This window comes from Dreissena polymorpha, chromosome 11 (genome assembly GCF_020536995.1).
Source record: "Dreissena polymorpha isolate Duluth1 chromosome 11, UMN_Dpol_1.0, whole genome shotgun sequence".
Classification (NCBI taxonomy): domain Eukaryota; kingdom Metazoa; phylum Mollusca; class Bivalvia; order Myida; family Dreissenidae; genus Dreissena; species Dreissena polymorpha.
In genome coordinates this window covers 80,619,348-80,643,368 of record NC_068365.1, presented here as the reverse complement: position 1 = coordinate 80,643,368, position 24,021 = coordinate 80,619,348, and the positions used below count along the sequence as shown (strand labels likewise).

Genomic DNA, 24,021 nt, shown 5'->3' with positions numbered 1-24,021 from the left:
TGATTGCATATATTATTGTGATGTTTGTATAGCAAACTATACAATGATAAATATTAGATGCATTCATGTATGATTTATATGGGGTTAAAATAGCATAGCCATAAATTGTCGGTGCACGAAGTAAACTTTGATAATACAAATGTATATTTCTACGCATTCAAATGTACATGTCGGTTAACACATGTTGTGAAAATGCATTTAGCTGAAAGATTTAATGTTCTTATATAAGTACATTATATTTGTGGCACTACAAAATGTTTTCCTTTTTGTTCACGTAAAAGGAAACAATACATAGAATACAGCTCTAGAATACGTTACTATGAATGAAGTTTATTCACTTCAATCATCTTAACCCATTTATGCCTAGTGGACTCTCCCATCCTTCTAAATTGGATCAATTTATTTCCAAAATTAGGAATGTCTAGTATATTTATTTCTATGTATAGAATATTTTTTACAGAAATTCGTTTAAGCAAACAGCGCAGACTTTGATGAGACGCCGCATCATGCGGCGTCTCATCTGGGACTACGCTGATTACCAATAAGATTGAAAACGTGTACAACTATACATCAATATTCCCGTGGTGTCGTGACTTGGACGATTATTGTGTCCATTCCACTTCAAACGGTATTTGCTATTACGAATATGCTCTTATATTTAAATTTCATAAAACTTAAGCTTTTCATCAACTTCAGTATCAAACCATATTTTCGAACGACGTCCTTTCTTCATTGACAGAATAACAAGTGTTGGTTAATTTCTACATTATAAATATATTAGCATGCAAACGTTATAACATAGGATAGCACTGTTCACTTACTGGTTTGTTGAAAGTACCGTATAGATCTATAGAAAATGTTAATAAAATGTACATGAACTCGCAGAATTATCCTCATATAAACAAAAGTAGTTACACTAAGATGTATACACGTGTTAGTTATTACATTGTGCGTGATGTTACGTATATGAGCCGTGCTGTGTGAAAAAGGGGTTTAATGCATGTGCGTAAAGTGTCGTCCCAGATTAGCTTGTGCGCTGCGTGGACTGCACTTTTAGCCTACACTTGATTTTCGATCACAAAATAAAACCTTCAAACAAAAACAGCATATAGGCGTTAAGTGTCGTCTCTGATTAGCCTGTGCGGACTGCACCGTTTTTTCATAGCGCGGCATAAGTGTATGATGCGTCTGAAAACCAATATCGGATGAACATGCAACGATTTACTTCAAATATAGCCCGTCCTATCACAATATATTTACATAGTTCCCATTAAATTGTAAATCCATTTGTTTAAATATGAGTATCTTCTTCATAAATCGCCAGTTAGTAGACGATTTCAAAACAACGACATCGCATTTTTCGACACGCGAAATCTCACGCTGGCGACAAGCTCTGTTGCACAATTGATTCGGACTCCTCACAAACATATTTAATCAGGATCGAATGATAGGATTTAATCCGTGATAGTTTGTGATCGATCACGTGTATTTGATCGAGAGAAAACAGATACTTTGACGGATCGTCGTCATCAGAATGAAATCACAAATTTGTAATTGCATATAAATTGTGCAGGTGTTTATTTAGCTAATATGTATAATTAAAGATTGTATATAACTAATGAAGTAGCTTAAGATCCATGAAGTTTGGCTTCGAATATTAATACAGCTTACCTTTGTCATTTCCTTATTTGTCCGAATTTATGAATTATGAATCCGAATGATTTAATGTACGTATTACAAATATCAAAGGATAATAGACAGCGGCAAAAAAATAGTTCCTTGTTTCTACTTAAATATCACAAGTAAGGTATCTTCAAGTTATTTCACACTCTAATGAAGATGCTCAAAGACATAAATCTTAGAAAAAAATGTTTGTTATTTTGTTAATATGCCTTCCTTACAATATATAAAATGTGTATTGTAATTGCGATTTTTTGTATATAGTTATTGTTTATTACGTATTGTGTACACATTACTCAAATGATTTATGATTTCGATGTATAACTATTGCATATTTACATGAAAAGATATGTTATATCCCCCCCCTTCCAAACGAACTTGTAAACATTGAAATGGTTTGAACACTCCATTTTATTGTTCCCCTTTGTATCTTGTATTATAGTAACAATATATAACACTACTATTAGCTGTTCAAATTATGGATGATAACCAACTTGAACCGGACAATTTTGTTAAAACTCGTTTTGTTTTTGCCATTATTGCATACCTTGTATCTCTGTTAAAAAATTGTGCGTGACATATCTGTCTTTTTATGTAAAAGTATATTTTGCAAAAAGCACCATAAATGATCGTTGTGTACAAATTAATCCAAACCATATAGTAAATAAAATTCAGTTATTCCTAAAATGTATTTAATGAATTATTGTTATTAATTATGGTCGATTTCAGTTCATATATGAGTCGCCTTCTGAGAAAACTGGGCATAATACCTGTGCGTAAAGTGTCGTCCCAGATTAGCTTGTGCAGTCCGCACAGGCTAATCAGGGACGACACTTTCCGCTTTTATGACATTTTTCGTTTAAATGAAGTCTCTTCTTAGCAAGAATTCAATTTAGGCGGACATTGTTGTCCCTGAATAGCCAGTGCGGACTGCACAGGCTAATCTGGGACGACACTTTACGCACATGCATTATGCCTAGTTTTCTCAGAACACGACTCATATGATTTAACTGTGATCCACAAACAGTGATAATTAGCACGATTCGTGCGGTCCGTCAAAAATAGGAGACTGACTTTGTACCATTATTTATCAATCAAGTATTATTGCTGCACAGTCGTACGATAAAATGACTTAAATCTTTGTTGAGTAAACAATTTATTAAAGCGATCACTGGGCTTAATGCATATTGGTAAAGTATCATCCCAGATTAGCCTGTGCGGGCAGATAACACATGTTTCGCCTTTATGGAATTTTTGTTTAAAGGACGTCTCTTCTAAACGAAAATCCATTCTGGGCGAAAATAGAGAATACTATGTTAGTGTGATCAGGGCCCTCAATCTATTAAATCTGCCGCCGAAATTCCCCCTCCTAAGGGCTGCGGACCCCTTCCCCCAAAGTAGTGTTAGGGCGCTGGTGATTGTGTACTTAAATTTATCCAACGAGTGAAGAAAGGTTTACATGGCGAGGCTTGCCGAGCCTTGTAAGCCTTTCTGAGACGAGTCTGATAAATTTAAGTACGCAATCACACTTACATAGTATTATATTTATCCTACAGTATTTTTTTTAAATTTCATTTATTCCTGATGCAATCAAAATAGTAGGCTTTAATTGATAAAATAAAAGCAAAATCACATTAGATTTACTGAATCTAACATTGCGTAGTAATATTAACTGTGATCTTTCTCGTTTACGGAACTTGAAATAGTCCTTAAGAATTCCACGCAAAGAAGAGTAACGAGACAAAATATGGCTATACGCCTCGATTCAAATTAAATCAGCGTTCCAAATGTTACTCAAGTAGAACACAGCCGGTTGTGTTCAAAGTACAATTCTTGTTTCACCACTGTAAAAACTAAAATACCAAAAACAAAAATGGCTGCCATTTTGAAATTTACAAAATGTGTAGACACCTACATGAAGCATGATTCAGCATTTATCCCAGCCGATATTGTTAATTTTAGTCACTGTCTATAAAAACTCTTCTTTTTACACACGTTTTACTTACTGACATAAAAAAATAAAACATCCACTGGTTATTGTTCTACTCACCGAAGTTGTGTAATAACCATGCTTATTTTCGTAAAGTTTATTTCAATTCCATGACGAGTAAAAATTCTGGACACATTTCTTCATCGCCGAATGTATTCGCCATCCATCTTTTCCATTTAAAAGCACTTGATGTAAGCAGGCAATTCTTTGTAGAATAAGATTGACATTCTTTGATCGACTAACAAAGGAACGACCTATTCATCAAAGAAATTACCCTTTTAATTCAACATCGATTTCCTTCAAAAATTAAAGAACAATTCACTGACACTTTTCTTAAATTTAATCCATCAATTGTTCAACAAAACATCGCGTTAGTCGAGTACATTCGACATTTTAGCGAAATCGAAAATGCAGTCTCCATTACAGTTTTATATCCCAACACTGTTATTCACATTCATATATTTTGGAATCGTTCGATGCTTAAAATTGTTGTTCTTAAATCCAAAGCGTCTAGCTAGTTTCGTCATTGAAATACGTCACATGAGATACGTCATAAATTGCGTAATCAATTGAATGAAAATAAAAGTACGGAAAGCTGGTTAGTCATAAATTTTAGTGAAGGACCAAAATAGTATGATAGCATGACTCAAAACCTGTGCCCATATCTAATTCAGTATAAAAGTAAGATATATATTATCTAGACGTTAAAACACGGCTGAGCCGGGCCGGGCAGTGATAATCGGCTCCAGGTCGCAAAACGGCCCTCGGGCTGTTATGCTCTCTGCGGGCCGATTATCACTGCCCGGCCCGGCTAAGCCGTGTATTATCCTCTAAATAATCCATCTTAAACACACACATTCGTTAACTCGTTACAACTGCGTACCCAATTACCTGAATGACGCAATCAGGGGTGAAAGGCCAAACAAGTAGTCCCCATGTACATGTTCTAAAAATATATGTGGGATAAACCTGAACTAAAAATATCCGTGGAGAAAACCTTATCTTTTATTTATGGGTCGTTTTCAGTTCTATAAAATCATTTAGCTGTAGGATAAATAGAGAATACTATGTTAGTGTGATTGTGTACTTAAATTTATCCCACGAGTGAAGAAAGGTTTACATGGCGAGGCTTGCCGAGGCGTGTAAGCCTTTCTGAGACGAGTGGAATAAATTAAAGTACACAATCACACTTACATAGTATTGTATTTATCCTACAATATTTTTTTAGTTAATTTATTCCTGATGCAATAAAAATAGTAGTCTTTAGTTTATAAAATAAAAGCAAAAACACATTAAATTAACTGAATCTAACATTGCGTAGTAATATTAATTGTGATCTTTCCCGTTTACGGAATTCGAAATAGTCCTTAAGAATTCCACGCAAAAGAAGAGTAACAAGACAATATATCGCTATACGCCTCGATTCAAATTTAATCAGCGTTCCAAATGTTACACACTCAAGTAGAACACGGACGGGTGTGTTCAAACTACAATTCTGGTTTCATCACTGTAAAATACCGAAAACAAAAATGGCTGCCATTTTGAAATTTACAAAATGTGTAGACACCTACGTGAAGTTGTGTACATCTAATAACCATGTTTATTTTCGTAAAGTTTAATTTGCTTCCATGACGAGTTAAAATTCTGGACACATTTCTTCATCGCCATCCATTTTTCCATTTTAACGCACTGGATGCAAGCAGGCAATTCTTTGTGAATAGACATTCTTTGATCGACTGACAAAGGAACGACTTATTCATCAAAGAAATTACCCTTTTAACTCAAGCTCGATTTCCTTTGAACAGTTAAAGAACAATTCACTGATACTTTTCTTAAATTTAATCCATCAATTGTTCAACAAAACATAGAGGATATTTGTTGGATTCGATGGAATATCGATTTTATTTCACGAGTGATCATAGAAAATAATATGTTCACGAGTGGCGCAGCCACGAGTGAAGATATGTATTTTTTTATGATCACGAGTGAATAAAATCGATATTCCATCGAATTCAACAAATTTTCTTTTTATTTTATGCTTTTTTCACCGTTAAGTTACATTGTAAAAGAGTTTAACTGGATAATTTCGCTGGATTTATGACGTCATTTCGTCATAAAAATGACGTCATTTCACAGTAAAACAGTGAAAAATATCGATATTTTTCACTGTTATTTTTCACTGTGTAAAACAGTGAAATAACAGTTTTAATTCACTGATATTTCTCTATAAACCACCGGAAAGCATAAAATAAATCGCGTTATTCGAGTACATTCGACATTTTAACGAAATCGAAAATGCAGTCTCACCAGTTTCATTCCAGTTTTATATAAAATATATCCCATGACTGTTATTCACATTCATAATCCATCGTAAACACATACACTAATCGTTCGATGCTTAAACAATATTTAACTGTTAAAAAAAAATCATCCAAGTCCGAATTGTTGTTGTCCTTAAATCCAAAGATCTAGCTTGTTTCGTCATTTAAATTACGTCACATGAGATACGTCATAAATTGCGTAATCAATTCAATGAAAATATAAGTACGGAAAGCTGGTTCTTCATAAATTTTAGTGAAGGACCAAAATAGTATGATTAAATGACTCAAAACCTGTGCCCATCTTTAATGTAGTATAAAAGTAAGATATATATTATAGACGTTAAATACCCGGCTGAGCTGGGCCGGGCAGTGATAATCTGCCCCAGGTCGCTAAAGCCCTCGGGCCGTTATGCTTCCTGCGGGCCGATTATCACTGCTCGGCCCGGCTCAGCCGTGTATTATCCTCTTAATTATCGATCGGAACACACACACACTCGTTAACTCGTCCAACTGACCTGAATGACGCAATCAGGGGTGAAAGGCCAAAAAAGTAGTCCCTATGTACATGTTCTAAAAATATCTGTAGAATAAACCTTATATAAAAATATCCGTGGAGAAAACCTTATCTTTTCTGTATGAGTCCTATTTTGTTCTATAAAATCATTTAGCTGTAGGATAAAGCTTCGTCCCTAATTAGCCTGTACGACTGCACAGAGTGATCTTGGATGACTATCACTGCACATCATGTATAACATTCAGTTGCCCTGAGCACGGCTTATTCAATGAACGTATGCAACTCCAAAGAAGGTCAACAATGGGATAAAAGCGCAATAGCGTTGAGCGTGGTGCGCGGTAACAAATGTACGGTAACATTAATGATAATACTGTTAATACCATGAAAGTAATCATGTTATCGATGGTTATAAAATAACTTTGTTTTAAATTATAGCTGTTATTTTCTTGTCTTTTTAGGTCTCCTGCTCATATGATCTTACAGAAGGTGTACATTATAAATATAGGCATACAGTAGGACGAAATTCAAGCTTTTCGGGAATTTTTGGGTAATTTTGATCCAAAATGAATTTACATGTTCACAATCGAGGTCCAATATTACGTTAATCTATAAGGTTAGAATGGTGATGTGAATGTGTTAAAAGTATTCAAAGATAAAATCTTTGAGAGTATCAAGGCTATAAAGAAAGCATTGTAGATGTTTTAAGAAACAAATAATTTAACCCTTTACCACTTTGATATGTATTTTTATGCATTTTAGTCCCTTAGAAAGTTAAATTTAATTAAAGACCTTTCTTACTAGATTCAAGTTGTAAATGCTTCATTTCAAACCCTGAGATAGTAATGAGCAGCAAACAGCATAAAACCTGAACAGACTGCGAGTTACTCGCAGGCTGTTCTGGTTTTAGGCTGTTTGCACATAGCCATTTTCAATTTGCTTCTGAGATGGAAAGGGCTAAAGTTAACTTAGGGTTAAACTGTGGAAGAACGAAAGGAAGACACAACGCTTTATTTCTCCAACATAAGAATTAAGACAAGAATTTATTTTAGTTTATAATTTTGTCCCAATATTTTGTCCACGAAATCGCACAATATCCCCTCCGCGCAGGTGTATATTGCAATGTCCCCTCCGCGCGGGTGTATATTGTAGTCGATCAGAGGGTCAGCCATGAGCATTAGAATGACATAATATGAGTTTGTAGAACGAACTACTTCCACGTTTCTCAAGTGTTTAACCCATTTATGTCTAGTGGATTCTCCCATCCTTCTAAATTGGATCAATTTATTTCCAAAATCAAGGATTTCTAGTATACTTATGTTTATATTTAGAATATGTCTTACAGAAATTCCTTTAAGCAAACAGCGCAGACCCTGATGAGACGCCGCATCATGCGGCGTCTCATCAGGGTCTCCGCTGTTTGCCAAGACCTTTTTTCTAGACGCTAGGAATAAATGGGTTAATTTAAAACTTGAAATATGTCATCACCAGGAAGTGCATGCAACTTGTTGTTTTATTTTCAACGATCCACAATCATTTCACTGCATAAAAAATATTAACCTGGCCCTGACCTTTCTTTACGAGTATATGAAAAGAAGAATAAATAAGTTGAAGAGATTCTAATCGATTGAAGCTTATGTCACCGAATAAACCGTTTTATCATCATTATACGTATGCAAAACGTGTATGAACAAAACTGAGTTCAAGTTAAGGAATAATCCTTGCGTTATAGTTATGCTTGATGAGTTCAGATCTATGTTGCCGGGCTATCGTAATAACAATTGACCAGCGTCATGCCAAACTGGGTCTTATGCCATATGCGGGAAGTGCAGCTCCAAACAAGCCGGCACATCCGGGATCCAGACATAAGCCCCCCAGGACAAAACCCCCAAATGAAAAAATGAACATTTGGACAATTGTCCCCCAGTAGAAATGACAGGTAGGATATAAGCCCCCCAGTGCTTATTTTGCATCTGGACATTTGCCCCCCCCCCCCAACTCAGTTCCAAATATTACAATTCTGTTTTCATTTTCCTGATCTGGTTTGTAAGAATGGTATATTATCCACCCCACCAGTGGTTGTGTACTCTTCAGGAATCTCAGGTATTTCTGTTACATTTGCTGGTTCCGGTGATGTATTTTTTGCTGGTTCCGGTGATGTATTTCCACGTTTAATTCGTCTAATGGCACGTTTTACTGTGTCTGGCTTACCAGCAGCCACTCGTACACCTACTGAATATTTCGATAGGTTATCACGATGAAATGTATCATTTGAAATGTGATAGTTCCTTATATACTAAATTTTTGTTAATTATCACTCAAACAATGTAACTACAAAAATAATTGCCTTTAAATGTTGTTATATGTGTTTACTTTAATTATCATTGTTTGTACTAAATTATGATAATTATTATTTATAATCCTTTTGATTGATTGAATAAAGAAGCATTTAATTTTCATTAACAAGAATATGATCAAAGCCACATGTCACACCTTTAACAAGCTGATAATCCCTTTGACTGATTAATTAAAGAACAATTAAAATTCTTTAAGATGTTTGTTTTACCTAAGATTAGGAAATTAAAGTGAGTTTCTGGACCTTTTTATTTCAAATTATAATGATCCAAGTTTCTATGATTATATATTAATGAGATATGAAGTAATACTGAATCCAAATATAGAGATATACTAGTCTAATGGAAACAACATATGATGTTAGCACTGGGGGGCAAATGTCCACTTCTAAAATAAGCACTGGGGGAAAATGTCCAGATGCAAAATAAGCACTGGGGGGCTTATATCCTACCTGGGGGGAAATTGTCCAAATGTTCATTTTTTTCATTGGGGGGGGGGGCGGGGTTGTCCTGGGGGGGGGCTTATGTCCTACAATCGGCACATCAACGCGGTCTGGTCAGGAGTTAAACTGTCCGCTAATGAGACCACACATATATGCGTGACTTCAGATCGGACATGGTAGCTTCTGACCTGATTGCACAGGAAAGGCTGGAGTTACACTGGCCACATATGACTTAAGATCCATTTTCGCACGACGCTGTTAAAATAGTGTGTACTATTTTATGTTGGTTAGTTTTAAATCCTCTATGAATGAGTGGTCAGGCTGATTCTTTCTAAAGACACGGGATTTTCATCGTGTTGAGGCAGGCCGAAGAAAAAAGGAACCCGGAATTTTTACGAAGCGAAATACGTTTGCAAAACTTGGCTTAAAGCATTCGTCCCAGATTAGTCTTTGCAGTCTGCACAGGCTAAGCAGGAACGACACTTTCCGCCAAATTTGATTTCGCTATAAAAAGACTTCCTTAAAACAAAAAATACCATAACCGCGGAAAGGGTCGTCTCTTATTAGCCTATATGGACTGCACAGGCTAATCTGGGACGAAACTTCACGCACATAAAAAGCTTCGATTTCCCAGAGTAAGGTTATGTTGTATAACGAAATACGCGTGTAGATGTATTAACTTTATTGGAATTATTCAAACGGTTTTAAACACTACAAAATGACATATATAAACATGGTAAACAATATATAAAAAATCCACGGTTACAGAAATAAACATTTCTGGAAAGTAATAAGGCGACTTGTTTCGAAGACCTAAAAAATCGAATAATAATACTGGTAAAAACTGGACATAATAAAGTATAGCATTTTATAATAAAACAAGAAGCGAAGACTCGTACTTTTTACAGCATATACCATGCACATGCGCGAACATTATTTGATCATATATATCAGCAATTGTACGACAAAGTGAAATAAATGGAAGAGAGCTGTCACTCTTTTATGACTAAACTTTCTGAGTGACGCACACAGAAATAAGGTAAACATAATAAGGAATTACCAAATGAAAATACAATAAAAACACCATTTATAACAAGACTATTGCCAAGCAATATATGTCCCCTACCGGCTCCACCACTGTCAGACTGTTTATATATATTTGTTGCCATAGAAACCAGAATTTTTGATGTAGGAAATGAAAATTAAATGACGTGCATAATGTCCATATTGCCATCTATCCATGTTTTTAAGTTTCATGAAAAAATGAAGAACTTATAAAGTTATCGCAGGATCCAGAAAAGTGTGACAGACTCACAGACTGACGGACTGACTGCCTGACGGACACACAGAGCGCAAACCATAAGTCCCTTCCGGTGAAGCCGGTAGGGGACAATACAACAATTGTGAAATTGTGCATCAAATCAGAGGCGTGTATCATATACGCAACATTTTAATCTAATTTACTCTAAAGTGATCTCATATCGTGTGTCAATATCTGAATATCGCCCTATTGGTGCAAATAGGTACCATGTGCTTTCTTATTTCAATGTCACGTGGTACCTTTTTGCACCCATGGGGCGATATTCATGTTTCGCATATAAACGTAAAAGCAATTTTCTAACAATATATTAATACAATTAATTGAGCTCTGCACTCGTTGTTTGATCCGCTCATTTCATCTGTTAGATAAACGATGTATTAATAAAAAAAAACGTACGCCTTATTTCTAAATGAATGAGCACGAGAATTCATTCTTCAGTACGGTCACCGGAACTTCAATAGCGAGTCTCGTAAAAATCTACATTGTTTAAGCCTTCTTCTTCGTGAGTTCCGCAGACTGCACGCTGACGTCAACGTGCATGACCTTGTCCACCATGACGGCAACGTAACAACCGAGGAACGGTCCCGCCCAGTAGACGAAGAAGTGCTCCCAGGCGTCGGTACCATGGCAACCGTACGTGTGACCTGACGCCATCGCCGGGTTGAAGTACATGCCGGTCATGCTGATACCTGCAATTGAAGGTGTGCCGTCAGCGGCATATCTTTATAATCAGCCTAGGTGTAGGGAAATGGGTGGGGTGGCCATGCATATGCGTAAAGTTACGTCCTAGATAAGCCTGTATAATCCAGAGGTCAAAGTATGAGCAACACTTTCCGCTATAATGGAATGTTTTGTTTAAAGGAAGTCTATTCTAATGAAAAATCCAATGTAAGCGGAAGTGTCGCCCCTGATTTGCCTCTGTGGACTGCACAAGCAAATCTGGGACGATACATAAAGTACAGGCATTTAGCCAAGTTTTCCTAAAACGAGCCTAAGTTATTATGAGCTCCACAAAGGTATACCTTCATGCGGTAAAAACAAATCGCTTTCACAAATTAGAAATACGTTTGGAAAACGACAGATAACGGCTTTTTGCAATCTCAAACTTTCATTTAAACCAATTAAACCATTACTCAGATTTGCTTTCATCTCCCACAGTCACTCAACCATTTAGACAACAAAACACACCACAAGATAGCCAACACTGGTAACACTGTTTTATGCCAATTTCATATTGAAGAGTACATATATATAGTATGATATATACATTACTTAATAGCGTTTTCGTTCTGTCTGATTGTTACATACTTACACAATTGTAATGCAAATGGAATCAAAACAAATGACTGGTATGCCGTGCTCATGGACAGGACACGTTAATGAGTCGCGTTCTGGGAAAAGTGGGCTTAATTGATGCAAAAACGTGTCGTCCAAGCTTAGCATGTGCATGCCGTACAGGCTTATCAGGCACGACTCTTTCCACTTTAATGGAATTTTTAGATCAAAGATAGTATCTTCCATACAAAAATCCAGTATAGGCGGAAATTGTCGTCCCTGATAAGCCTGAGCAGACTTCACGGGCTAATCATTGACTACACTAAACGCACATGTAGAAAGCCCAATTTTCCCACGACGAGGCTAAACAATTCAAAGCCTGAGCCATACGGATGCCGAAAATGCAATGCTGATTAAAACGTCGCCTTACCCAGTACAATCATCAGCGAGCCGGTGGCGATTTTGATCACCTCGTCCACAAGGGGCTGGGCCAGCAGCGTCTGTCGCCCCATCCATGTGTCCACCAGGGTGGCGCCCAGCTCGATAATGAAACCCACCAGAAAGGTCACGTTCAGGTCAGAGGAGCACGCCGTCTCCAGGTACCTGCGAAGGGTCAAGGTTGAATTACACCAATTCCATTTCCCATATGGTCCCATTATAAACCGCAAACTTTCAAAGCATTTCTCTTGTTTTTCGATATATCAAATTGTGCAAGACCGGTATCATTTTCAAGATAAATTTGTCCTCGTTTAATAAATGCAGTAAAACATATATGATTTCGCAACTTAAAAACAAGGAAAATTCGCCAAAAGGCAAGCAAAGTCGGACAACAGACTTTCGGAAGTGAAATTTCGACATATACATCAATAAACGCAATCCAAACGTTCATCCCCCCCCCCCAAAAAAAAAATGCACCAAAATGTTTGAGACACACATAGGATGCCGAAAATAATCATAAAAAGCATGGGTGCCATTTCTAATCGCTTTAAATCCCGAAAAGAAAAGGTACGTTTAAGAATGACCAAGGAGGGTTACACAATGACTTAGTGTACTGTATTCTCAAAAAAAGTTTTGTTGCTAGTCATATGCGTCTCGTCCTGGAAAATTTGGGCTTAATGCATGTGCTTTAAGTGTCGTCCCTGATAGCCTGTGCAGCTTAATGGACGTGCGTTAAGTGTCGTCCCTGATAGCCTGTGCAGCTTAATGGACGTGCGTTAAGTGTCGTCCCTGATAGCCTGTGCAGCTTAATGGACTTTTCCGTTGAGAGGAAGTCTCTTCTAGACAAATATCACGTTTTGGTGGAAAATGTCGTCTATATTAAGACTTAGCGGACTGCACATGCTAAACTGGGGCGACACTTTGCGCACATGCATTAAGCCCAGATTTCCCAGGACGAGACGCATATTTATGGAAATCAGAAACATTTATCAATGTTGTCATGATGTTCTCTTACAATATTGTTTACTCGAGTTGAGTATACATTCGATCCGCTTGGAACAACACATTATTTTCAAGTTACTGCAGATCACTTTTTTTTCTAAATTCAAAAACAGAAAGAAACATGCGTGAATTGTTTTCCATGTATATTTTTTCGACTTATTTTGTGTTCATTTATTGGCGTCAAAACACACAGACACCCAAGTATTGTAGTATATAAGCTCGTTCAAGGGAGATTACTTTAAAGGTTTTTAAGCATCCATTCCAAGTGAGTCAATGCCCCTGAAACATGTACTTCAATACCAATTTATTATTACACTCAGCGCCTTAACAAATCCGATATGAGGTATACTAATACAAATGAGTCGTGCTCTGCTAATGTGGGCTGATGGGGAGGATTTCTTGGTTGATCTGGTTTGATACGAGGATTTCGTGGTTGATGTGGTTTGATACGAGGATTTCTTGGTTGATGTGGTTTGATACGGAGGATTTCTTGGTTGATGTGGTTTGATGCGGATGATGTCTTGGTTGATGTGGTTTGATGCGGATGATTTCTTGGTTGATGTGTTTTGATACGGAGGATTTCTTGTGTGATGTGGTTTGATACGAGGATTTCTTGAGTGATGTGGTTTAATAAGGAGGATTTCTTGTTTGATGTGGTTTGATACGGACGATTTCTTGGTTGATGTGGTTCGATAAGTAGGATTTCTTGGTTGATGTGGTTTGATACGGACGATTTCTTGGTTGATGTGGTTTGATAAGGAGGATTTCTTGGTTGATGTGGTTTGATACGGACGATTTCTTGGTTGATGTGGTTTAATAAGGAGGATTTCTTGGTTGATGTGGTTTGATACGGACGATTTCTTGGTTGATGTGGTTTGATAAGTAGGATTTCTTGGTTGATGTGGTTTGATACGGACGATTTCTTGGTTGATGTGGTTTAATAAGGAGGATTTCTTGGTTGATGTGGTTTGATACGGACGATTTCTTGGTTGATGTGGTTTGATAAGTAGGATTTCTTGTGTGATGTGGTTTGATGCGGATGATTTCTTGGTTGATGTGGTTTACTAAGTAGGATTTCTTGGTTGATGTGGTTTGATACGGACGATTTCTTGGTTGATGTGGTTTGATAAGTAGGATTTCTTGGTTGATGTGGTTTGATACGAGGATTTCTTGGTTGATGTGGGCTGATGCGTAGGATTTCTTGAGTGATGTGGGCTGATGCGGATGATTTCTTTGGTGATGTGGTTTGATGCGGAGGATTTGTTGGGTGATGTGGTTTGATGCGGATGATTTTTTGGGCGATGTTGTTTGGTGCGGATGATTTCTTTGGTGATGTGGATTGATGCGGAGTATTTGTTGGGGGATGTGGTTTGATGCGGATAATTTTTGGGTGATGTTGTTTGGTGCGGATGATTTGCTTGGTGATGTGGGCTGATTTTCCCACGAATGCGGACATGAGTAACTCTTAAAGGGGCCTTTTCACGTTTTAGTAAATTGACAAACTTTAAAAAAAGTTGTTTCAGATTCGCAAATTTTCGATTTAGTTATGATATTTGTGAGGAAGCAGTAATACTGAACATTTACCATGCTCTAATATAGCATTATATGCATCTTTTGACGATTTAAAAACCGGAAAATTATAAAACGTTGCAACGCGAAATATTGAATAGTTTGGAAAGTTATGTTGTTGTCGCTGTATTTTGTGAAACTACGATGATTGCTTATATATAGTATAAAATACCCCTGCCATTGTTTGCGGAAGAATGGCCGCGGGGTTAAGTCGGAGACTTTTTACTCCAGGACTCCAGCGGTCAGTGGTTCGAGCCCTGTTGAGGGTTTCTTTTTTTCTTTTTTAAATTTTATTCTTGATTTTTTACTGGAGCTTTTTAGAGCACATTTTTACATTTATCAATAGAAAGCATATAATGCCAAACTTCAAAACATGCCAAAATATGTTAAAATGCCCTTAAAACATGGCCGTTTGCATGGAAGATTTTAATATCTCGCCGACATTGCAAATAAATGGCACTACAATGCACTTAGAGTCCTTCCTTTTTTAAATAACCAGAACATCGTTAAAAGGTACTGAGTAAGTGATTGGAGTGGGGTACAATAAAAATATATGTATATGTTCAGACAACTACAAGACCATCTGTATTACAATCGCACGCAAATGCCCCATTTAACTTCAATAGCGTACCTTTCTCTGTGGTCGGGTACCATGTCCAGGGACCAGACCATCTTGGCGAACCGGTACGAAGCCAGACCAGCTAGCGTTTGGATTCCGATCCGTAGAAGCGCGTCAACGACCGAGATCTGCCGTTCTAGCAACGCCGTGAACGCATGACACGGGTTTTCCGATGCTCCAAAATAGGTTCTATTCGCAATAAGACACTCAACAATTACTGCGACGAAAAGCCAAAAGCTTCCAAAGTTCTTAAAAATAAAGTTGTTTTCAAAGAAATACGCACACATTTCAAGCGTGGCAAGAAAACTTCCGACGTAAGTCTTGATTGGCTCCGGAGAAATTTTGTAGTTGATGAACCTTAGCGAGTAGCCGGTTGCCATGGTGATAATAAAGTACATTAGCGAGGCGCTGTATGGGGTCACGAACTCTTCCGCCGGAAGTTGGCCCAGCAGCACGCGCTTGATGTCGTGGAGCACCATCGTGTCGTCTGGTGGTCGCGGCCCTCAACACCTCAATGGATTTGCTGTAAATAGACTAAAGGGAACATGTCCTTGTATTTGTTTGTAGTTCTCGTATAGGACTATGGTAGGGGGAGATAATTTGCCCCTTCCAACGAGAAAAGTTGTGCCTCGCTCTGGGAACACTGGGCTTAATGCATGGTGCGTAAAGTGTAATCCCATATAAACTCGTGTAGTCTGCACAGGCTAATCAGGGACAACGCTTTCCGCATAAACTGGACTTCCATTAAGTACGAAATATAACATAAAAGCGGAAAATGCCGTCCCTGATAAGCATGTTCGGACTTCACAGGTTAATCTGGGACGATACTTAACGCAAAATGCAAAAGCCCAAGTTTCCAAAAGCGAGGCACTTCTTTAATTATTTTTTTCCCTTAAGTATAAGTTAACCGTGGGATATGTTTTCCCTTCTTTATTTCTTTGATAAAATGTTCTCCAAAAAAGGTTTTCCCGATTCCCCAAATTAAGAATAAAAGTCATATGAACGAGTTATTGGGTTTTTATGTTCTTATGTAAAGTTTAGTAAAACAAGTAATTCTCTAAGCGAATATATTAAGCAACTTCTTACACTGGTAGTATTTTTCAGCAATGTCAATCGAATTTAGCAAAATATTAAGTTTTATTACATTAACGTCAAACTTTTCAGGTATTAGACTTTTAATAGCGTACGTCTAATGTACGAAATGCACATTGATTGTATTAAGTTTTTGACTGTTGTAGTTTTACTATAAATAATTAAAAACGTCATAAAAAACACTATCTACAAAATCCTGTTATACAGTTACTGTTTTTTTTATATGCGAAAGCAATCCACCACTTACAGAGAATTTGAGTACACATTATATACAATGCACACTTAAGTACGGGCGTTTACGTACAGATACGATGTTAACCCATTAATGCCTAGCGTCTAGAAAAAAAGGCCTTGGCAAACAGCGTAGACCCAGATGAGACGCCGCATGATGCGGCGTCTCATCTGGGTCTGCGCTGTTTGCTTAAAGATTTTTTTGTTAGAAATATTCTATACATAGAAATAAATATACTAGACATCCCTAATTTTGGAAATAAATTGATCCAATTTAGAAGGATGGGTGAGTCATTGGTATAAACGGGTTAAATGCATTCTACGTTGTGCATGTATAACATTGAAAATTAATTAAAACAGTGCAGGCATCACATAAAGAACTAATTATACAAAAGTATTTTTCATGTTGAAAACAAAATTAACCTTTTTAAAGAGCATAAACAAGGGAAAACTATCAGCCCCTAAACTATGCCTACACCAGTAATGCTATGTATGGCTAAAACAGTTTTGAGTTAAAATATGTGTGTTACACTCAATCATATTTGAAAAATTAACTTGCAATTATACGTTTTGTCTATGTTTGCGTTTAATGAATTTAACTCTGTACAGGCAGCGTTTATTCTAGTTACAATCATGGCCCATCTGTCTATCCTGTCCACGTCCAATTTAAATATGGTTGGTGCGATGATTTTGTGTACGAGAAGCAGACGATAAAATATTTGGTATTTATACACACAGCACTGCGATGATCTCAGAGTAAAAAAGTGGAACACCGAGCAATCGTGTAAATAGAAATGTGTAAAACAGCAATGAAACATAAACATTGACCATCTTCAAATAAATATGGTTAACATGTGTTTTTAAAAGCATCGGACAACACACACACACGAGTTAAACGTTTAACCGTAATAAACAAACCACACAATTTAAATTTAATTAATTTAGCAAAACGTTATAAGTGTAAACAACCAAACTGAAAGTGAAAGTAGCAAAAACAGTTTTTGCTTACAGAAAAGTGCGTCGTTTTCTTATTGATAATTCAAAGCTCGAGTTGCTTATTCTGAACTTAAAAGCGCAACATATTTAACAAGATGATAGTGCTTACCTGAAAATATAAAAACCTCCAGTGATTCACAAAACACACAAAATATACAACGTTGAACACAACAGATATTCGTATATAACCTGCATACGTACTAATAGTAAATGAAAAGTCACACAACTAGTCTGCATGTTAAACACATTGTTCCAATAAACCTCATTCTTACCTGTAACGCAAGGGGTAGTCATATACCTAAGCAACCACAAGAACGCAGGATGGTGCTACTATTTGTCTGTTGTATGTGTATATCGACTGAAGAAAGTAATAATGATAGAACTGCTTATGATCTGTATTCGCTTAGGAATATCACAAACACATGTGTTAGCGATGTATTGGTGAGGTACTCGACTAGAAGTTGATGTAACGCATCGCAAGATCATAGTTTAAACTTCAATTAGATGCAACAGGGCGTGTCGGTACTACGGTTTCCATTAAGTCCAATGAATATTCTTAACTAAGTTAACGGTATATATACACGTCAATATCGATTATTAGATAATAAATAATGCATTGTATGTGGCGGGCTACTATAAAGAGTGATTGTTCCTGTATAAAAAATGCGACTTTACTATAAAGAGCGATTGTTCTTGTAAATATAAAAAGACCTGCGTAAAATGAAGTATCAAATACACATAACTTTAACATTTGTCGTGACAGGATCTGTATATTTCGACAATTTAATTGTAACATGCAACAATGTCACAATATAGCAGGATCTTCTTACAAGTTAAAATGATGATACAATTTAATTATTGTTAATTGTTTATAGGGCCGTCCATAAAGTATGTCACGCTTTTTTGACCATTTGAAATCCCCCCCCTCCCCCCCTCCCCCCCCTCCCCCCCCTCCCCCCCCCCCTCCCCCCGCCTCCCCCCCCCTCCCCCCCCTCCCCCCCCCTCCCCCCCCCCTCTGTCACAAATTGTCACAAAATCTTGGACCCCCTAAAGTACGTCACAAGCTCACACTTTCAAATATATGTTTTTTTTTAAATTAATACCTATTTCAAATTTAATCTAAAACACAATTCACTATTAAACCATATTAAAATTTCACTTAAAAGAACTTTAACATTATTAAAATGACTTTAAAACTAGAATAGTTAATTGTCAACAGTTGTCACAGTTGTTCATTGAATAACATGTTTAATTCAAAAATGTTCACGAGCCTTTGGCCTCAGGCTTTTATGACTGTAGGGTTGTTACGGTGGGCAGTATAAATATTTATCCATGTGTTAACCTCGAATAAAACCGAAATTATAATTTAGATTTTCTTTCAACTCCTACTAACTAAAAAATGAAACAGTTCAATAAATTATTTTGTCATTTACTAATGAAATCTACGTGGAGGTTGTGCCTATTGAATAAGCCGGCCCAGCCAAGGTGCCTATTAAAAATTCGAACTACTCATTCAGGAGATACGCAATTCGTCAAATATTGACATAAAACTAAGTCAATTGTTTCACTTTTTTAATTCTACTAAAGAAATAATAAATAAATTAGAAATATTTGTTTTTAGATAAATGTGTGACATCACACATGGCTGACCCCTCCCCTCCCCCATGTCACAAACTGTCACACTTTCTTACACCCCCCTCCCCCCACCTGGAGCGTGACATACTTTATGGACGGCCCCTATTGTTTCATACGTTTTATCAATAGATGAACGTCGTCTAATAGGTTAAAGGGGCCTTTCCACGTTTTGGTAGCTTGATTCGCAAATTTTCGTGGTAGTTATGATATGTGTGAAGAAGCAGTAATGCTTAACATTTACCGTGCTCTAAAATATCCATTATATGCATCTTTGCGTTGCATTGCGAAACGATTGTATAATTTGGAGAGTTCTGTTGTTGTCGTTATATTTTGGGATACTACGAGGATTGCTTATATAAAGTATAAAATACATCAATCATTGTATGTAGCACGGATGGCTGAGTGGTGTAAGCGATAGGCTTTTACTCCAGGGGTCAGTGGTTGAGCCCAGTTGAGGGCTACTTTTGTAGGGCTACTTAACACAACTTGACACACTTAAGTTATTGTATATCCCTAATTTAAAGGCAATCTTGACCATTAAACATGCAACAATGTCACATGATAGCAGGACGATCATATATCTTCTTTCAAACGCTAAATAATCATTAAAATAAAGATTTGGTAAATATATAGTTTTTTATGAATTTTACCAAAAAGCTTAATTTGTTCACGCTATTTTTTATTAACATTTGTTACCATTAATGTAGTATGTAGTGATAATTGTCGACCTGTCTGTGTCGCGGAAAGCCAAACATTTGTCAGGACATTTATTCATGGAACGAGACCTTAAGAAATTTCTTATCATGCCAGCGAGATAGACTTAAACACGACAACCTTTGCGATATTTAAGAGAAAGACTTGATGGACAATTCTAAAACAGGGAGTTGCTTAGATGCGTGTTATTTCTTGCGGTGTTTGGCCTCGCCCATACAAATGCCAGAGGCATTGAGGCGATACTGAAGCGACTAGAAATACTCGAACAAAATGGTAAGGCGTGCTTCATTAACTTTGAGAAGGTTATAATATTATGTGCTGATTTTTTTCACGGTTTCAGTTTAAATAAAAATTACCACCGGCAACGCATGAAAGATAATAAATGGTTATTGCATTATACGTGAGAATTTTATTCACATTATTTGAAAGGCCTTATTTATACGAGTAGCAAATACTTTCATATTTCTAGACGCATACAGATCTTTACATTCGCATATTGTTTAAGTCCAGTATAGATTCTCTGAGGCATTCTCAGTAAATTTCTTAGTAAACTGAGATTGCTACTATCTCCACATGTATGCTCGAATGGACATTAATCTGATTAACACAGATTTTCGTCACACTACAATCATGGAAGAAGTAACAAGAAATATCTTTAAAAAAGATATACGGCGTAAATAGTTTAATGAATGAGATCAAGGATAGCGAATGTCTTTTTCTGTGCAGTTCTTAGCTGCATCACACGCAGTACGGGATGTTACGGGGAGTTTTCGCGGCTTATTTTACATTATAACATATTGCTGGTCATAAACCTATAGATACAAAACAGAAAACCAAAAGAAGAATGGAAGTGAAATTTAAACATATGAGTCAACCGGCCACACGAGAACAAACCTGTTTTAGGGGTCTGTCGGGCATTGCTATTTGATTCGATTATTAACAGTATCGAGAATCATCGTGCTCATGCTTAAAGTGATATTATGGGCATTTTGCACTGTTGAATTGAGCTGAAAAGAATTAACAGGTCAAAATAGTTAGTTAAAATGTGGTTACTGATCAATTATCTGCAACTCACCTTGCTACCAGTTGTTTATAAAAATATATTTTATATTCGATATTCTTACGTGACCCACCCAGTCCTGTAAGCCGAAATGATCCGTAAAAAATATTGTGTCTTTGTGTCGTATGAACAAATCTGCACTAAAACTAAATTTAGGTTCAACTCGTAAACGCATGATCAGTTGTCAAACGAAAGTACGGTTAATATTCAAATGCATTATTTTTCTCTTTCTGGTATATTGTTTTAGTATGTTGATGCTGCATTAATTACTATAAGTGTATATGAAGTAGAAACATCAAAAATAATCAACGGTTGCGATAGACACCTATAAACTGTTACCTGTTCATAATATCACTTTAGTACATTAGGCAATATGGTGGAATAATTATTGTTAAATTTATGAAAAAATATTATTTATCATTGTATTGTTGAAAACACATTAAGAATCTATTATTGACATACCATAATTATATTGCTGAATATCTTCTTTTAACATATTTCTGGTCTAAAGAAAATTCCAGGTCACCTAGTTCACGGATAGCGTCTTTATTATATAACGATTATTTTACTGACCGCGAACTCCGGTGATGACCTGTATATAAACTCTGAATGTCCGCGACTTGACCCGAAATCTCGCGGGTTGAAATGCAATTCTTTAAAGTGAGGCCTCGCTTCCACTGCTCTTTATACTTTTACATGTTAACATGTTGACAGGAATATGGAAGTAAGTACTAAATATGAGAACATAGCCTTTTAAGTATAAACCCTTTTGCGCTGGTAATACTCTGAAAATAAAAGGTGTACGCACAAACTGTATTGATGTCGAGAATTGAGTGTAAAACTGTTCTATCTATTAAGCCTTTTCATTAGAGATAAAATTGTTTCATACAGCAAAACAGTGTTACAAAGACGCGGATATGTTTCCAATGTTCTGGTGGTATACTCAAATCAGCCAATGGAATAAATGAAGTGTATTCATTCGTACCTAGCCGCGGGAAATTTTATTTGAATTTTATTGGACACTTACAAAGGTCAAGTCAGGGTGAAAAGCTGGCTTATGCAGCTTACGCCGAAAAAAAAAACTTGCTGCGAAGGACGACACGATTGCAAAGTTAAACGATGACATTGTAGCATTGAAAAGCGATGTTACAAGCTTGCAAGATGTTATGAAAGACGTAAAATTTGCTGTGGATTTGGGACGATCAGTGAATGACTACTTCATGAATATTGTATATTATAACTCAAAATGTTTGTAGCAGAAATATAGATGTAGAAGTTAGTAAATTTTTGTAGTATGATTATACCAATGCATTTGAATACACGTATGTTAATATCTGTTCTCTCCGACTGTTATAATATATTTATTCTGAAATTCAGAGCACATGCAAAAGCGATTGGTTATGAGCGAGGTGGAAGCTGTTGGATTTCATGCCGTTGTCAATGTGCAAGAACTAACCTAACCCAGGGCCAGCCCATCATTTTTGAGACCGTCTCCACAAACGTCGGCGGGGCTTATCACAACAACCACGGCCTGTTCATCGCCCCTGTCCCGGGACTTAACATGTTCTCGGCTTCCGTACTAAGCGATTATGATCCGCACAAGCACATAGAAACCAGCTTGGTTGTGAACGGTATGACAAAAGCTCGAACCCACAGCTATTCAGCGGAACACATGCGTGACCAGGGCTCCGCTACGATGGTCGTGGAACTTAACGCGGGCGACGAGGTCTGGGTAAAGCTTGAGTACCCGAATGACGACTCTCTCTTCGGAAATAGCTGGACCTCTTTCACGGGTGCACTTATAACACGTCTGTGGAATTAAAACAACATACGGGACAGTCACTTGAAAGGCTGAATTTAATAAACGTTCAAGATGTTCTTATTTATTCGAAATATCCTTAGTGTGTTTGTTTCTATAGAATTAAAACTTTGAAGACATAATTATTATTTTATGCTTTGGAGAGAAAGTTATTGAAATGTAAATTCTCCAAATAAAAAGTTCCGTAATTCACGATCTGGTTCAATACGTTTTTTTATCAATACGTGGCGATACCAACTCATCATAGTTGTTAGTTCATGATTTGATTGATGACGTATGTGATTTAATGTGTCGTGTTCTGAGAAAACTGGGCGAAATGCCTGTGCGTAAAGTGTCGTCCCAGATTAGCCTGTGATGTCCGCTCAGGCTAATCAGGGACGACACTTTCCGCCGAAACAAGATTTTCGGTAAGAAGGGACTTCCTTTAAACGAAAAATACCATAAAAGCGGAAAGTGTCGTCCCTGATTAGCCTGTGCGGACTGCATAGGCAAATCTGGGACGACACTTTACGTACATGCATTATGCCCAGTTTTCTCAGAACGCGACACAAATATAAGATCTGAACCCGACTTATACAGCCTAAATGCATCCCGACTAAATATCAACTTATTGTATTCCTGGGTACAAATAAACATGCAGATAGAGTTATAATATGTAAGGGCAATTTGTACTACACGAGATGGGGGTTTCTTTTATTAAGTGATAGGTGTTGAGATAGTGTATTTGTTGGAGCGGTTAGATGATCATTGATATTCATTTGGTTCGTTTGATACGTAATGCGGTGGGACAAAAACGCACTCAACTCGAAGAATTGTTCATTGAAATTTTGTTTGCTAATGAATACGACGGTAAACAACGATATATTTTATTCATTCAAACGAATATATCCAGGACTCCTGTACCGGACAGAAATAGTGTAACTTTAATAAACAAGTCCGATCCCTCTAGCT

General features: G+C 36.9%; 1 protein-coding gene across 4 annotated transcripts; it reads right to left on the bottom strand.

The window, feature by feature from the left end:
* Positions 1-9,966: 9,966 nt before the first annotated feature.
* Positions 9,967-18,375, bottom strand: LOC127850521 (aquaporin-11-like). 4 transcript variants are annotated; one of them, XM_052383622.1, is made up of 4 exons: positions 18,115-18,375; positions 15,536-16,057; positions 12,326-12,498; positions 9,967-11,309 (listed from the first exon to the last, which is right to left on the bottom strand). In XM_052383622.1, exons 2-4 carry the CDS (start codon positions 16,000-16,002, stop codon positions 11,107-11,109), a joined length of 843 nt encoding a protein of 280 aa, XP_052239582.1. In that variant the 5' UTR covers positions 16,003-16,057; positions 18,115-18,375; the 3' UTR covers positions 9,967-11,106. The 4 variants fall into 4 exon arrangements, with proteins under 4 accessions (XP_052239582.1, XP_052239585.1, XP_052239584.1 ...); XM_052383625.1 differs by lacking the exon at positions 18,115-18,375 and adding an exon at positions 18,044-18,112 and having other exon boundaries at positions 15,536-16,046; XM_052383624.1 differs by lacking the exon at positions 18,115-18,375 and adding an exon at positions 18,044-18,096.
* Positions 18,376-24,021: the final 5,646 nt, after the last annotated feature.